General features: G+C 36.8%; 1 protein-coding gene across 9 annotated transcripts in view; it reads right to left on the reverse strand.

Annotated features, from left to right (window-relative positions):
* Positions 1 to 5423: 5423 nt before the first annotated feature.
* Positions 5424 to 18443, reverse strand: part of NUDCD1 (NudC domain containing 1) — a 44185-nt gene continuing 31165 nt past the window's right edge. The window contains exons 11-13 of one of the 9 annotated variants that reach the window (XR_014492329.1): positions 16775 to 17608; positions 16616 to 16652; positions 13302 to 14121 (exon numbers count right to left, since the gene is read on the reverse strand). Coding sequence is in view for 1 of the 9 variants with exons in the window: in XM_083361240.1 (XP_083217366.1) it covers positions 17543 to 17608 (66 nt within the window). In the remaining 8 variants the exon portion in view is untranslated. Of the gene's footprint in view, positions 5442 to 13301; positions 14122 to 16528; positions 17609 to 18443 lie in introns of those variants that run through there. The other 8 variants (XR_014492328.1, XR_014492330.1, XR_014492331.1 and 5 more) reach the window with 8 other exon arrangements.

Genomic DNA, 18443 nt, shown 5'->3' on the forward strand with positions numbered 1-18443 from the left:
CCGGCCGCACCGGGTGCAACATCTGGGGGGGCGTGCTCGCACTCGCAGCTCTCTGCCCCTGCCTGGCTCACTCACTCTCTCTCACTGCAGTGCTGGCTGTGCGAATCCGATCCGAGCTGCCGGGTCACCGCCCACTGTGGAGGGGGGGGGTGCAAATTACTTGCCTTGACCCGGGTGCTGACAACCCACGCTACGCCACTGGACAGACTTCCAGGATTTGGCTTGGTTTAAGATGTCAGTAGTTTCCCAGTTGAAACTGTTGAGTCTGTACATGTGTTGTGAGATTTTCAATTTTTCATTGTGTTTTCTGACATCTAGTTGTTTATTTGTGGATATGCTCTCCTGGGTCTTCTGCCTCCCTGTGCAGCATACTGGCTATTACAACCCTCACAATGAACTTATGCACATAAAAATAGGGGTGGACAGGATGAAAGAGAACATTTTGGAAATGAAATAAAATATGATTTCTTTAATCTAGAAAACAGTAGATATAAAAACTTTAATCAATCTCACATAAAAGAAAACCACCCAGCTTGAAAACTCTGACATACTATGTACCACAGATGGTGAAATAGTGCTGAAAATAAATAAATACTTCAAGATCAAACTGACTCATTTGCAGGATTTATTTCACAAAATTAATTTACATTTTTTAAACATTATTTACAATGCCGGTAGGACCAGTTTATAGCAATCTTTATAAAGAAATGTATATATGAGTTATGGTGTTACTTTTATTGCAGCTAAAATACAAGCTGGACATTGAAATTGCTTTTCATGTGGTTTTCTATTTATACTTAATATAAAAACCCAGTTCTGTTATGGTTTGATATTTAAGTTCTACAGCAGCGGTCTCCAACTTTTGAAGCTTGGAGGCTGGGGGTAGGGGGAGGAGAGGAGAAGGAAGGAAGGAAGGAAGGAAGGAAGGAAGGAAGGAAGGAAGGAAGGAAGGAAGGAAGGAAGGAAGGAAGGAAGACCACTATAATGCCCACTATTGATAATGATTTTTTTTAAGTACAAGGGTGTTTTCTGGGGAACTCAAAAGAGTCAAGATGGTGGCTGTAACTATGCAATCAAAGCTGCCTGTGTCTGAACCATGTGCATGGAAATGCGGGGTAGAACTTTGTTCTTGGTATTTTGGACTCTTTGGAAGATGCCCATCTACAAATGGGGGCAGGAAGGGGGAAGAGTTTCAGGATGGCAATTCCAAAAACTGAAATCAGCCTGTTTTGGCATGGTTCTCACCACTTGTCAATTTATGAAAAGGCAGTCCTTGAGAGGTAAGGCTCTGGATCTTAGCCCCCAAATCTAAGTCTTCTTTAGTGGTGCTTGGATGTGTTTGAGTCAGCATAATTCTTGGAAATATATTTCTATATCACTAGATCTCTCTTGAAGTCACATTCTTTAAGCAATCGTGCCTGCAAATTGATGAGATCACAGCTTCTGCTGTCTGCCTTTTGCCAGTCGAGTTCTGATGCCGCTTTTGAGTCATAATCAATTATTTTTGCAGTTGACATTTTATTTTTCTACCTCTGGTTACTTCCCAGTGTGACACTGTTTCAAAGGGCAAGAGTTTACAGTCTCTGGAGAAAAAGTAATTCCAAAGACAATATTTGTCAATTCTGCTTTACGCTGTGGCTTCCAGCAAGAAACTGAAATTTATTACAGAGATTCACACTATACACTAACTCATAATGTGAACTGGTTCATTTGGGTTAAGTGTACTGTGTGGACCCAGCCTTTATGGCTAGGTGTAAACATGAATTCAGCTAATTGTAACTAATTGAACAAACAGTGGTTAACAAATCATGGCTTCTATAAATATGCATCAATTATGGAATTTTCTAAGAGAGAGAGAGAGAGTAAACTAGAGAGAGCAATTTGATTATGGAACCAGTTAACCAGATACAGATAGACTTCAACTTAGGAGCACAATTGGGACCAGAATTTCCATTGCTCTGCAAGGCATGTGTTAAGTGAATAATAGAATATACAGAGTGGGAAAGGATCCTTGCTCAATAGGAAACTCTGTACCAGGGTAGGGAACCCTGGCTCTTTTATGACTTGTGGACTTCAATGCCCAGAATTCCTGAACCAGCCATGCTGACTTAGAAATTCTGGGAGTTGAAGTTCACAAGTCATAAAAGAGCCAAGGTTGCCTACCCCTGCATTTCAGACAATTGGTTGCCCAATCTCTTCTTAAAAACTTCCAGTGTTGGAGCATACAAAACTTCTGGAGGCAAGTTGTTCCACTGATTAATTGTTCTAAGTGAGTTACACTCAGTTTTATGACCCTTTTTGTCATTGTTGTTTAGTGAATCATTGCGGTTAATGAGAAATTCCAGGTTCCCCCATTGACTTTCTTTTTGGAAACTGGCTAGGAAGGTCGCAAATGATGATCATATGAGGCACAGATGATACAACCATTGTAAATACATGCTGGTTGCCAAGTGCCCAAATCCTGATCACATGATCACGGGGCTGCTGCTATGATTGTAAGTGCAAGAACCTGTTGCAAGTTACTTTTTTCAGAACAATTGTAACTTCAAATGGCATTAAGCTAATAGTTGTAAGTTGTGGACTTTCTGCAGTTTAGTGGATGAATGCAGTCAAAGAACAGACAACCAAAACAGACAAACTTTAATTTGGATTTCTGCACTAAGCATGGATCCTTCAATGGCCCTTCCCAACTTTAGGATTCTAAGAAGTAAAGAAAAAAAATCTAATTTTTCCTCCTTTATGCTTGTATAACTTGTTTTGGGGTAGAAGATTTTTTTCTCCAACAAATTTTATTATTTAAAATATTTAGAAACTTTGGACATGGTGTTATCGGTCTAACATACCTTCTTGTCTTACATTATTTTTTGTGTTATATACATTTTATATACACATAAATGTATCATTTATATACAATTGTGCACATTAAACATATTTATACATTTATGCCAATAATTTTCTTCAATCTTATCGTCTATCTTATACTAATATTGCTTAAGTACATAATCCTGTATACCTTTATTAAGACCTTCCTTTCTGTTCCCACCATAGGTAAAAGATTTTTTTGGAGCATCCAATTCATCTTCTTGTTTTATTCCTCAATGAAACAATCCAGCCTTGCAGGTTTTTTGGAAGTAAATTTTCCAGAATAAGGAAGTAAGGTGGAATCTGGAGCGAGTGGGCGACAAGAATGGAGCACTTGTCTCCAGCAGTTGTTTAAAGCAACTGCATCTTTTTCTGAGATCACATAGGTTTCTGGGGAAAAGAAGCATTTTACAGCAGAAAAAGATTGTGAAAAGAAAGGGTTAACTTTCTTTCTTCTGGATTAAGAGCCCAATTTAATTTGAAGGTTTCTCCTGTCTGCCTTTGGTTTTCAAAAACAGGAAACTCACACAGGAAGAAATATATCTACTGATCTGGGATGTCATTTGGGAGGAAGGTCATAGGAAAGCTTTTCTGAGATATTGGTGATTATTCTTTTAGTTTTTTTGGGCTCCTGCAGAAAACAAGCACATATTCTTTTTAAAATTATTTAAACGTCCATCCAATTTGGTCATGCCTGTAAGTGCATTTCCAATTTGTCTTCAGCAGAAATAAAGGATTATAAATACGACTGGACTCGTGCCATGGCACAGCACAGTTAGACAATCTCAGCTTCATCCTAGAGCATTACAGAAAACAGAGAGAGGAAGAAAAATTCTTTGTACACCTGAAAGTGCATCAACATTCTTGTTTCCTTGCTTTTCAAGGCACAGGTGCCCTCCTAAATCATGGAAGTAAGACTAACTGTGATCAGCTAAAGATGTGTATTCAAAATGAATGAAAAGCTTCACTTACTAAAAATGTTTAGGGAAGCCTGTGGTTAGAAAAAAAAATATCAAAAGCACAAACAACATGAAGTATAATTAACAAATATTCTCAAAAGTACGAAACAAAACAAAAAAAACCCTCAAGAAAAAGGCTATTTTAAAATTTGTAAAATGTAGAAAGAATTTTTCTAGACTAAGAAAAAAATCATCCATCTGTGATCTTAATTTTAAGTGGATCAGTTTAATAATTTGTTAATCTTTTATTCATAGTGTTTTTTCTTATTATTTTTCCTCACAACAGCCCTGTAAAATAGGCAGACTGGAAAGAACATGAATAAAATGGTACTTAGACAAGGTATGTTGGGAGGGCCCACCTATGGAACTCTTTCTAGTGGGAAGTCTTTCTAGAAGGAAAAAGGACCTTCTCTGTGGTGGTTCCTTCCCTTTGGAATACCATCCCCTCAGATATAAAAGTGGTCCCCACCTTGATACTTTTCCAGAACGCCCTGGAGAAGTGACTCTATAAGCAGGCTTGTACGCTCAAACTTGATATGAAGGCTGGTGTGATTGTGTGGTTGCTCCTGTTGTGGTGGTTGGTGGGTTTATCAGTTCTTACACTGTGAAATTTTAATGTTGTGAGTCACCCAGTGTGAGTTGAGTAGCCATATAAATTGGTTTAATAAATAAATAAAATATCTTCTTTCTTAGACCATGAGCCGTAATCATGACGCTGCAATTTCCACTTTTTGTATGATTTAAGGCAGAGCTGGTAGAGTAGTTAAGATATCAAGCCAGAAACCAAGAAACTGTGAGATCTAGTCCTGCTTAGGCACAGAGCAAGCTGTGACCTTGGGCCAGTTACTCTCTCTCAGTCCTTGGAAGGGAAGCAATGGAAAGCTTCCCTCCCAAAATCTTGCATTTCAGAAATACAGAATATTTATTTATTTTATTTTTTATTTATTTTATTAGACTTATATACCGCCCTTCTCCCGTAGGACTCAGGGCGGTTCACAAGGTTTTTTAAAAACAATAGAACAAATTGCAAAAATTAAAAACAATTAAAATGATTACATTAACCTTGAAATAAAACCCCAATTACAATTAAAATACAATTAAAACCCCAAATAATACTCTCAGTCCAGGCCAGAAAGCTCAAAAAGCCAAGTCTTCAGGTCCCGGCGGAATGAGCGAAGGGCAGGGGCAGTCCTAAGCTCTACATGCAGCTGGTTCCAAAGGGCCGGCGCACCCACAGAGGCCTTCCCCCTGGGTATTGTCCCCCGGCAATCTTTTACTGGTGGTACCCTGAGAAGACCCTCCCACAGGACGAAGGGAGCTTGATGCCGGCAGCAGGTGTTCCCTCAGATATCCCGGACCCAAGCCATTTAGGGCTTTATAGGTCATCACCAGCACCTTGAATCTTGGTTCTTGTAAACTGCAAGTCAGGATCCAGGCACACAGAGTTTGCTTGAAGAGGATGTAAAAAGATGCTCAGAATTGCTTCAGACTGCAAGATGGGTGACAGATAAATTTGATGATGATGATCATCATCATCATCCACATCTGCCAATCCCAGGTCCTTGGTAAGGACTCGATAGGTAGACAAAAATGTCAAAGTCAGTCTGAACATCTGGCTGACTGTGTGAACAATAATAATAATAATAATAATAATAATAATAATAATAATAATAATAATAATAATAATAATAATAATAATACCTTCAAATATCCACATCTGCTTATCCCAGGACCTTGGGAACTTCTCAATAGTCAGACAAAAATACCAAATCCAGTCTAAACATCTGGCTGACTGTGCAACAAAATAGTAATAATATATTCTCACTGACATCTAGCAAATTTAGCTTCTTCAATCATGATAGTGACACCCTTGATATATTTATCCCTGATACATCGGTAAAGACATAGTGTGTTCCTTCTCCCAAAATCAATCTCTCATAATAGTTTTTGAAGCAAAATCCAGAATGTCAAAAATCCATCCAAAACCAAAGTAAAATTTCCAGCTTTTACCAAAGAGTTGCCAAGTTATGATGCATATCTCTAAATGTGGACCACTTAATGGTGGCTATCAACTATCTCATAGAGGCCAATTTTCAGAAATGCTGCACTGTATAGCAGTATTTAAAATCATAATATACAAGGGTGTTGATGGTTGCATAGAGAGGATGTGAAGAACAAGCATTTCCATAGGCAAAAATCCTTACCGGAGCTAGACAACTGAAACTCTTAGGAGAAAAATTGTACCCTGATATTATTAAAATCAGCATTTATGGTATGAGGAAATTATCTTGGAAGGTAGACAACTTTGTTGCAAATTTTAATGTTTAGGCATTGTAAACCTTTAGTGAAACGTTCTCTAGATATCACATATTTTCTAGGATCTTTGATTGACTAAATAACCTTCAAGGTTTGTTAAAGCTTTATAAATCTGTTTAAATCTGTCCCTTGTACCCTACTCCTCCTGGATTTTCTCATTGTTGCAGAACAAATGAAATAGTTCTTTTCATTACTATTCAAAATGTGGAGTTGTTAGTACTCTCTGAGCTTGGTTGTTTGTTAGGGTAATGAAACATTTGCAAGCAAACAAGCTCAGAGAACACCAAGGACTCCACAGTTCAACACTGAGCTACAAATATTCTCTTCTATTGGAATTGTTCAAATCATAAAAACACACTTGGCTGGTTCCCAAACTGATAACTGAATCATAAACTGGAAATTAAGGTGGTGCTCTAAACATGCCTGCATGAAAGTTAAGCCCATTAGAATCATAAATCTGATTAAAGAAAAATATGTTTCAGGTGGCAGTAAAGATGTAACATCTGTAATTATTTCTAACTTAAATTTAGAAATTGAGACATTAGAGGGAAGGAAGAGTACATGTATTCAAGAAAGGAAAGTAGACTTCCCACCTTTTCCTTTTGTTATAAATCATATATGAAAAAGAATAAAAGAATAAATGAGACTAAAAATTTCTCACCAACATTAGTGGGATACAAGAGTACAATAAGGTAAAGGTAAAGGTTCCCCCGCACATGCGTGCTAGTCGTTTCCGACTCTAGGGGCCGGTGCTCATCTCCGTTTCAAAGCCGAAGAGCCAGCACTTGTCCGAGGACGTCTCCGTGGTCATGTGGCTGGCATGACTAGACACCAAAGGCGCACGGAACGCTGTTACCTTCCCACCGTAGTGGTCCCTATTTTTCTACTTGCATTTTTTATGTGCTTTCGAACTGCTAGGTTGGCAGAAGCTGGGATGAGTAACAGGCGCTCACTCTGTTACGCGGCACTCGGGATTCGACCCGCCAAACTGCCGACCTTCTGATCGACAAGCTCAGCGTCCTAACCCACTGAGCCACCGTGTCCCTTGAGTACAATAGAGTCATCCAAAACTCTTGCATGAATCCATTAGAAACCTCCAAAATTTGCCCTCATATAGAAGGTTTGAATGCATCCAAAGGAGAGAATTATTAAATGGATGATGCAGAAAACAATTAATTTTGTTCTGTTTTAAATTTATTTTTTTAAAAAAATGTAAATTCCTTTTTAATTGGTCTAACTCTGTCTACATTTTGGAATACGACCCTGGATTACAATTCAAGATCCTACAGGAGACTTTAACCTGGAAGTTGTACATGCCTAAATCATAATATATGTGAAGTTAATGTTGACCAAGTTCTAAATGAGCTTCAGAAATTTTAGACACTTGCCCAAGAATAAAATCTGATGCTCAGCCTCATGTCTATCTAAACAAAATTTTATGTGATGATGCAAGTTGGTAAGCACTATTTATCAGGCAACTGTCTACTTGAAACTCTGGCAATAAATTCTCCTCTGCTGGAGGCTTTCAAGTGGCTGTCTGTTGGGAACAGTTAAGCACTGAGCAAGCATCATTGTTTCTCAACCTCAGCAACTTTAAGATGTATAGACTTCAACTCCCAGAATTTCCCAGCCAGCATGGGAGTCCATACATCTAAAGTTGCTGAAGTTGAGGAACCCTGAACTATGTAGTCCTTTCCAATACATCCTTTCTCTGATTCTAACAGAATATCGTTTCCTGGTATATAACCAATTGTTCTTCTCAGAACTTGCACCAAACATAGTTACATTTTGGGGACAAGTGAAAAAGTGGGCATCTGACTTTTGGAGTCTTAATTTATGTCATTTAAAACAGGGGTCCCCAACCTCCAGTCTGTGAACCAGTACTGGGCTGTGGCATGCCAGCAACCGACCTGCACAAACAAGAAAAGCTCTATCCGTGAGATGCAGGCAGCACACAAAACCACACCCCCTCTGGTCCGCAGAAAAACCTCTCTCTATGGAACTGGTCCCTGGTGCCCAAAAGGTTGGGGACCTCTGATTTAAGAGTTATGTTATTAATTTATTTACTTAGTATAAGGAACAAGAATATAAAAACCAGAGTCAAAAGATAAAACCAGAAATTTGTAGCTGTTGGGTACTCACAACTCCACTTCCAGTCAAACAGAACACTACCTTCTCTCCCTCTATTTATTCTGTTTGATTGTTTTTTTCTCCTTTGGTTGTATCCTATCTATATGTCTATTGGTATTCAATTCTTGAAAAACATATAGAACTGGGATACATTTATGCCTAATATTGGCACATGAGATTGGCACATAAAAAAAATATTTCTGTCATTAGAACTTTTCACTTTCTACCTTTTGTGTACAGTTGATAGTGAATCCTAAAGACATTGCAGCATGAATCCTATTTTATTTGTCCTGATCATAGCTGATTTTTCAGAAAATGCTAACAGTAAGGCTGAAAGTTACATGATAATTTCAGCTATGGCATGTCATACACTTTTTATGTAAAGCACATAGGATGTAGATAATTATTTTCATCCAGTTTTTTCCCTGGCATTTCCCTGCAGTATAATAGCTTTTTGCAGTGCTTTTTTTGTAAAAGAAAAAGGTGCAGGAACTCCCACATGTCACACAACCCACCTTGCCTACCCTACAGGGTTCCATCCAAAAAAGGTGCCGGAACTCCGTTCTGAGCGTTCTATGAGGAAAAAAGCCCTGGCTTTTTGTAACTCAGTGCTATTTTATCTAATAATGAGAAGTGCATACTTTAGGTCAGCTTTAATGAGCCAGCTTGGGATATTAAAAATAAGAGTATCAAGGACAAATAATTGAACAAAGATGGCAAACTATGGTTGTCAAGTAAAAAGAAATACACAAATTGAATATCTGTACCAAAGTCTATAGTACATTGATTGCTCCAAATCATTAGCAATGATCTCCATCATTTATTTGCAGAACCTTTTTTCCTATAACTCTGGAATGGTCATGGTTAACTTTTCTTATCTGGCCACTAAACAAAAAGGAATCAAGCACTTTTAGTTTCTCCAGAAAGGCCTCGTTTATCCTGTGATGCTGGTATGGAGAGGTTTTATGACTTAGGTGCTGCTAAGGCATTTTTGTCATAGGATCCCCTGAATTAGAAAAATAGCAGTCTTTTTTATTTATTTTTTTCACTTCTAAAAAGCAACAGACTATTGTAGCCTGTAGGGAATGGTAGAAATGGGATGGTCCTAGTTTCTTGTTCTTTTTGCTTTGTGATCCTGTTTTTGGCTTTTACCTGCTTTTTCTTTTATTTCACTTTTTTTCACCAATAGATCAGGGGGAGGCAGAGATTCTAGTCCAGTATGACAGCTCATGACTGCTCTATTAGCTTTATGGAACATAACGAGTTGCATCTTCAAATAAGAAAAGGTAAAGGAGTCCCTGCAGATTTTACTCGGCTAATTGTTGCTGACTGCAGGGGGCAATGCTCATCCCCGTTTCAAGGCCATTGAGCCTGCGCTGTCCGAAGGCATTTCTGCAGTGGCCAGCATGACATCACGGAGTGCTGTTACCTTCCCATTGAAGTGGTACCTATTTATCTACTCGCATTTGTATGCTTTTGAACTACTAGGTTGGCAGGAGCTGGGACAAGGATGGGAGCTCACCCTGTCTCATGATGCTCAGTTCTCAAACCTGGGCTGATGGCTTTCCAACTGTCAAGCCAGTATCTTAATTGCTGAGCCACTGTGCTACTTGCCTCTTTTAAAAAAATTAGGCAATTTAAAAACTTGAAGGTACTGTATTTTTTTTTACTAGAAATGCGTATTCTTCTGCAAGAGAAGAATCTCCTATAGATAAGATGGTCTACTCACATATACATTAGTAGAAATTCTAAATTGGCTAGAAAAATAGGAAATTTGAGTAACAAATGCTCAAAATATGTGATCCAAATTTTTTAATACTGGTGATTAAGTATTTTAATGAAAGTCCTATATACACCTTACTATAGTTTTATTAAAGTTTTCTACAATTGTTACCTAGATGTTTTGAATATCTTTTTAAGCTATCCAAAGCACGGAGGGTCATGCAGCATGTATGTTTAATAAATTATTATTATTATTCATTGGTCACAGAGTCAGCCAGATGTTTAGATTGGATTTGTCATCTTGATCCACCTATCTAGTCCTTTCCAAGGATCTGGGATAGGCAGGTAATATTGTTTGGTATCATCACACAGTGTAGACTATTCCAAATAAAGCTGCCTTTCAGAATTAATTGATTGTGAGTTTGTCAATGTTCATGGTATTCAAGTTGTGCTCCAGATTTTTTGGAATTATTATTATTAATAATAATTTGACTGTTGGATGAGAAAGTTGTGGCTGTGAATATTGGTCAGGTTTTAGAGTCATTAGAGAATATCATCACAGTTAAATCTCATTTCTGTACCTGAAAAATATTATAAATATACTGTATATGTTGCAGTTTAATTTGATGTGCATATGGTAATTTTTAAATCTTTTGCAACAAGATTTCTTTTCCAGATCCACTTCAGAACTGTTTACAAATAGATGATTTTCTGTACCTTGATCCTTAATTGGATAAATTTATTAAAGTAATATACATGTTATTGCTATTTCTGGTCATGCATAAGTAACATTTTCAATTATTACAGAAAGAGTTACCCCATTTTTTTCAAAACAGTGCTGAAATATGCCAGCATTAAAAATCTACCTTTCCAGAATGGATTCAAAAAGAGTTTGAAGATTTTTTCTTAAATATTTAAGGAAAATAATGTAAATAAATATTTAGGTAATATTGCTATATTAATTTTATCCTCATCTGTTCTACTATCTTCTCTACTGATATAATTATTATGATTATTATCCTTTGTTATTATAATTATTATTACTGTTGTTTTGCATACACACTGAGAACAAATTCCTTGGGTCCCAAATAAAGAATTCTGTTCTGTTCTGTTCTGTTTTGTTTATTGGTTTTTGGGATGCCTTTAGAGCATTGGTCCCCAACCCTTGCCACTTGGCATCCTGACTGGGCAGGGAGAGGGGAACTGGGCTGTGTGAGTGGCAGGCTGGCACACACATGTGCAGCTCAACTTGCACAAGTAGTGGGCCGGCATGCATGCACACAACTTGACTTGAGCAAGAGGCAGGCCAGCACACACATACAAACATAGCTTGATTTGTGCAAAGAATAGGTTTGGTCTAGTCTTGTGTTTAAGGCACCAGTCTATCACTAGGAGACAGTGAATTCAAGTCCCCTTGTATATAAAAGCCAGCTAGGTACCTTTGGGCTGGTCACACTCTCTCACCCAACCCATCTCACAGGGTTGTTGTGGGGAAAATAGGAAGAGGAAAAAGTGCTAAATACGTTTGCGACCAGGTGTTATTTATAAAATTTATATTCTCCAATGAATAATAGATACGATTACATCTATGAACATAGGAAAAGCATCTAGTCCATACGATTAGCCCATTGAATAGAACAAGGCAAAGTAAAGTCTGTATATTAATACTACAGGATATTTATATTGATGCCCTTTTAAATATGATCCCATTAGGTTTATGTAACTGATTTGAAGGCTAGAAAAGATTTTGTTGTATGTTCAGGCTGTTAACTGGTTTTCTTGTTAAATGTGGATACAAAAATACTGACAGCAACTCTAGCACCAAGACAATAAATACAGATACTGTAGTCCTCGACTTATGACCATTTATTTAATGACCATTCAAACTTATAACCAATCCTGAAACTTATGACCCTTGCAGCATCCCTATGGTCACATGATCAAAGTTGGATTGCTTGGCAAGTGATACATCGTTATGATGGCTGCAGCATCCTAGCACCACACGGCTGCCATTTGCAACCTTCCCAGCTGGCTTCACCATGCAAACACAATTGGGGAAGCCAGATTCAGTTAATGACAATATGATTTGCTTAATGACTATGGCAAGAAACGGTCATAAAATCAAGCATGGTCACATAATGACTAACTTAACAACTGCATCTCTTAGTGACAAGATGCTCCAGTCCCTACTGTAGCTGTAAATCAAGGACTACTTGTATTATTTTTGATTATTCATCCTGCACAATCTAATTTTATAAAGAGCTGCCAAATGTCTGTATTATATTATTACTTAATATTGTGGGTGTATATTAAAAAAAATCAATAATGGCCATCTTGCTGAACAAAGAAAAAAGCTTTTGATATGGTGCAGTGGGAATTGTTGAAAGACGTTTTGTATCAATATGCACTCTTTGTAAATTATTGGAATCAATATATGGTGCCCCTTTTGCTAGAGCTAATTAAAAATGGAATCATTTTTATCAGTGACTCATGAAAGTCACCTCTAATATCCTTTTTCTCTCCTTCTTTTAATTTGACATCGGAACTGCTAATTTTCCTGATTAAAGAAATGGAAAATATTTTGACTGGGCTTGAACAATTATAACAAACTGCAATATTTATCATAATTAACATTTTCTTATGTATTTTTAATAACAAAATGTAATAATATAGTTTTAAAATGGTAATTTATCAGGCTATTGGTTTAATAGAATTGGTTCCTATGCTTCCTGTGGGTTATAGTATTACTATGTAAATTTATAAGGGATGCGGTGGCTCAGTGGGTTAGGATGCTGAGCTTGTCAATCAGAAGGTCGGCAGTTTGGCGGGTCGGATCCCGAGTGCTGCGTAGCAGAGTGAGTGCCTGTTACTCGTCCCAGCTTCTGCCAACCTAGCAGTTGGAAAGCACGTAAAAATGCAAGTAGAAAAATAGGGACCACTCCGGTGGGAAGGTAACAGCGTTCCGTGCGCCTTTGGCGTCTAGTCATGCTGGCCACATGACCATGGAGATGTCCTCGGACAAGCGCTGGCTCGTCGGCTTTGAAACGGAGATGAGCACCGGCCCCTAGAGTCGGAAACTACTAGCACACATGTGCGGGGGAACCTTTACCTTTACCTTATGTAAATTTATAAAAATTAGGAATTGGCTTGTGGTTTGAATTCTTTTAAATATCTGACAACAATTATTCTCAGAAAGCATTTGTGGATTTAAATATATCAGTGTTTTTTTCTCTCATGAAAAATCAATACAAATAGATATTAAAATCACGTAATATTAATATTTATTATTATTTATTACATTTGTATTCTGTCCAACATTAAATCTGGATGGTTCACACCTGTTAAAAAGTTTTACATAGAGCTAATGGGAAAAGATAAACATTGTATGAATGAATATTGCTTTAGATTTATATAAAGCAATATTCATTTGCATTAATCAATTTTTATAAGTGTTCCTATGTTGACAACTTATTTCAAGCAGATTACGATGATTTTAAAGTTTGAACTTGCCCCGAAGACTTAATTCAAGCTCCAATGAATTGTCAGCTGTTGTAATGCTATGAGTTGTCTATCTGACCTCTGGTGTGGTATATTTTATTTATTAAGTTTTATTATTTTATCATTTTCCTTTGTGTTTAATTTTTTAAAACTCTTGTTAGCTACCTAGGATTGCCTGGCCAGGGCCGGCCTTATAAATCTACAACTCTATTGATTTTCAGAAAACTACAAGTGAAACGATAAATAAACAGAAAAAAAAAAGATTTGAAAGAAGAAAAATGTCAGAGCAGAAAAGAAGTAAAGATGCAAGGAAAAAAAAGAAGAAGGACAAATAGAAAAAGAATGAGTTCTGACTTTCTTTGGTACACATATAAGTATAAACAAGTACATGAAACTCTTACTCTAAGATTAGCATCTGTCTGCATTATTTCCATAGTCCCATATAATTCTAATCATCAAATCCCAAAATCAGCTTTTCTTCTCTTTGTTTCTCAAAAAAGTTCAGAAGTGGTTTGCAAGCAGAAATAAAATTTGTCAAAGTCTTTTCTTTCCTCAAGGCAGTCAGTTTCACTGTGCCAATTCCCGCAGCTTCACTATCCATTCTTCCATTGCAGGTATTTGTGTGTCCTTCTACCTTTCAGGATATAAAAGCATCACTGTTTTATCATGCATAAGAACATGGGGTGGCCCTATATATCAGGTAAACCAATAACTAAAATTTCAGTGGGAAAAATGATTGCCTAGATTTACTTTATTTAAATGACAGCTATTGTATCTTGTTTTGTAAATTTTCCTGCGTCTCACTTTATCACTGGGAATGCTAGTGACTTCTATTTATGGGATTCAAGTGATTAAACCATGGCAGTTTTAAAAAGTTATTACTGTATAACTATCTCTTTGACATCTGGGACCTGGCCCTATTTTATCAACAGATCTGCTATGTTTCCCACATTAAAAGCCACAAGGCTCATTTGCTGAGATGAAACTATAATTTTGATGCTTATTCCTATGATGAATTTACAGCAGATGACAATCCCTGTTTTGATCGTCATGGCAAGTAGAAGCATTTATGTTTTAGATCAATTTAGGATTGCAAAAAACAAACAAATAAACAAACAAAAAAGAATCCAAATTCCCTACATTGTTTATCTCATAATTACATTCTTGAATTACTATTGTGGTTAGTCCTTTTTAAAATGTACGTGCTTTTATTGCTCTTAGTCAGTCTTTCTCTTTTTGTCTCTCTCATGTATTAAATAAAACTGCCTTTTTAGGATCCTGTAATCCCTTAATTCGGGATAAAGTTGGGGCAAATGGATGGAGCTGAGCATTTACTGGCCAGATGCCCTTCCTGATGCCACACGGAGCACACAGCAGATATTTTTATTTTTGTGCCCTAGGAGAGAAATATCTACTACCCAGGATTGAACTCTCAACCTTGTATCTTTACTACTAGGCCACCACACTTCTCTCTCTCCCCCTCTCCCTTTCTCTTCCTCCCCTCCTCTCTCTTATATTAAATACATAAACAAAAAGAAGCCTCTAATTTTGATGGTTCTCGTTAGTCACCAGCCTATCCTCTATTCATTTTGAAAAAAATGAAGAATACCCAGGATTTCGTTAATGCAGCAAATGGGCTTATCTGCAATTATCCATAGCAACATTTTTAAAAGGTGCCCATATTTCCCATATATGTTCATGTAAAAGTTCATTCATGGATAATTCAACCCTTGGATTTTTAACCAAGATACCATAAAAGTATGGCTTGGTTAATTTGTGGGGGGCACATTTTTCATGGTAATTGGGTTAAAAAACCCAATGAATTTATCCACAAGTATATATGGTACAGTATATAGAATACAAAGCCATGTATTTTTTTACCACCTACCCCAGTTAGTGTATATAGATTTAAGTACATGGATAGTAGGGAATGAGACTGTTAAGGAGGAAGAAATGGCCATCAGACTAAAGTTATATGTTCCTGATGATTGCTTGATAACTGCCTCCCTCTTTCTCACACACTTGTGACACGACTTTCTTTTGAATTGATCTTGGGAATGAGTCTCACGGTTAAGACTTTGTTTTTCCAGTTTCCGTGCTGGACATTGGTGGTAATTTTGTATTGTGTATGCTGATATCCTAAGCCAGAAACAGAATCTGATGATGTGCATCCTTTAGAAGTTGCCACAGTGTTTTCCTTTAAACTCTGAAAGTCACTTGTCACCATAGTGATTCACTTTGTTTCTCTACTTGACAGTATGGAAGTCACGGTGCTCCTGCTTTCAAATTCATTACGGTATATTTATTTACTGACCTTGTGTGCTTTTTCATATTAGTAATGGATGATGCATTCTCATTAGTTCCAGATAACCTGAACAACTATGGATGTTTTATACTTAGTTGTTTTTATATGATTTATATGTTTTATTCATTGTGTTCTGCTATTTTATTGATGTTTGTATTGTATTAGCTGCCCTGAGTTATTTAGGTGAGGTGGGTGGTCATATAAATCAATCAGAGAGAGAGAGAGAGAGAGAGAGAGAGAGAGAGAGAGAGAGAGAGAGAGAGAGAGAGAGAGAGAGAGAGAGAGAGAGAAAGTAGTAGTGATCTACAGTACTACTTATTACATCACATTTTCAAGGACCAGTGAATCTTGGCTTAACTTTAAAAGCAGATGTAAAATGAAAAATGTTTACTCAGTAGAATGGAGAAACTGGTCCTCAAGATATGAATTATGGGTTTTGACAGCCCGCCTTTCATTAGCATAATCAGTAATGAGCGATGATGGAATCTCAGCAACATCTAGGGAAATGCGTTCTCCTCATCCTGTTTTACTACTACTGCCTCCCATTAGTAAATTTTAGAATCTTCACTATACAACAAGGATATCTAAGATCTGAAAAGATTCTGCCCAAGATCAGTAATTGATTTCTCCTAAATAATAAACAACATGTGTTCTTAATTGTGAGATGATGAATTGGGATAACCTATCTAGGAAAATTAATGGGTTCAGGTCTTAAGAAATATAGAATACACATCAATATTTTTCATGTATTTATTAAATTTTTATCTGCCTTTATTACTAATAAAGGAAAATATTTGTAGCTCAGGGTTGAAATGAAGGATACCTGGTCGTGATGTTACGTAGTTTGGGTAATGAAACATCTGGAAGAAAACAACCAAAGGAAAAAAGGAAAAACAACTTAGTGGTGATGATATACAGAATGTGTTGTCATTTCATTCTGTTGCTCAATAAAACTGTCTGAAGAATGGCAACATTTCTTTACCTTTAAAAAATCACTTCACTTTCTCCAGTAAACAATAACATTCATTAGTAGTTGAGGAAGCATATTGCAACTGAAACTTCAGTTAAACGTTATTCTTCAATTGCCAGATTTTTGCATTGATTTTGTTTTTCTGTCATGACTTTCACCTTCATATATCTCCTGCAAGCCTACTTCTAGAAATTTCTGTCTGCAATTTTTCAAAATGCTGAGCTGCAAGTTTATAAGAAAAGCAAATGCATAAAAATGTCAGGAAAAAAGCAGAAATCAAACACTGCATTTTATTTCAGCCTTCTTATTTCATTTGATGAAATGTTCTTGACTATTTTGATGTGCTTTTGGTCTTAGCTTCTGTATCTGTGACTAAAGTTTTAGCCACAGGATATGACTTAACTCATTTTGGGGGCTTTACTCCCCCTCCTTAACTATAGACATGCAGCCTGTATGAAGTAGCACTGAGGCTGAGTTTATACCTTGCCAAGAGCAGAGTCCAAACAAGCAGATTTTGTATAAATTGAGTGTGACACCTTTCACAATGAATCTAAAAGACAGCCGACTTCTGGATAAAGTTTGTCCATTAAATGTGAACTGCTGAAACATCCTTGTTCAAGATTGATAAATATTTTGCCAAGGACTGTAAAAAAGTATAAGCAGAATGCATGTAAATTAGAGCCATAATAAGACTCTGAAAATATACTGTGCTTGAAGGATGCTTTTAGCAAAGATACTTTCCCTTCAGAGGTGACTCATGAAACATTTTCTCCCATTTCTTCAAAACAAAGCAAAACTGCGATGAAACTGCATTGTCTTTGGGGCCTCCTCCGCCATATCCTGAAACTAGACATGAAAAAGAAAGAACATCTAGAAAGCTACAAGACGGATGAAGCATCTTAATGATATACATATAATCTTGATATATGTTGTGGCAGGAACAGCTAATGGTACTCACTTTGAAAAGCACTGCTTCCTGCAAATGTTATAAAACTTAGTTAAGAAACTGAACAAAAAGAATGACAGATAGTTTATGGTAAATGGTACTGATTCTCTTTCAAAAAAGACATTTGAATGGATATTGCCTTTTCTGTCATCCCAATTAAATTAAACAGAATTTAGGTGTATTAGGAAGTCAGATTGTTCTTGTTGTTTTGCCATTTGGAGATTAGTTGTTTTCATTCACAGAGTTTGTGAGCCTATGGGCAAAAAACACCCTGCCATTTTTTAGCTGCCAAAAAGCAGCCCACTTTTAGAAATATCTAAAATTGTATTTCCAAGTAATGAAACATGGTATCATCTCTTAATTTTATATAAATCACATATATCATTTATATTCCCTTTTTATACTGCTTAGATTGGCAGAGATTATTCTTGTTTCTCCAGGCACTACCCCTGTAGAAATATTTCAGACAACCATCATATAATTTCTTTAGTATTTGGAAATTTTCTTTGGCAAGGATATACCTCTGATTTGAATGGAATATTGTTTGGATCGCAAGTAGCAAAATTACATGAAGGGTGATAAGACTGAATAAACATGAGGCAAAGGGGCAAAGAATCTGCTTAACTGAAGCCAATTGTGCTTTAAAATTTAGTCTCCTTTGCACTCTGAGTTCCCCCTCTTCTCTAGAGAGTTTGTGGTAATAGCTATAAAGCATTAATAATTCACTGGACAGTC

Source organism: Vipera ursinii (assembly GCF_947247035.1).
Source record: "Vipera ursinii genome assembly, chromosome: 3".
NCBI classification, from domain to species: Eukaryota; Metazoa; Chordata; class Lepidosauria; order Squamata; family Viperidae; genus Vipera; species Vipera ursinii.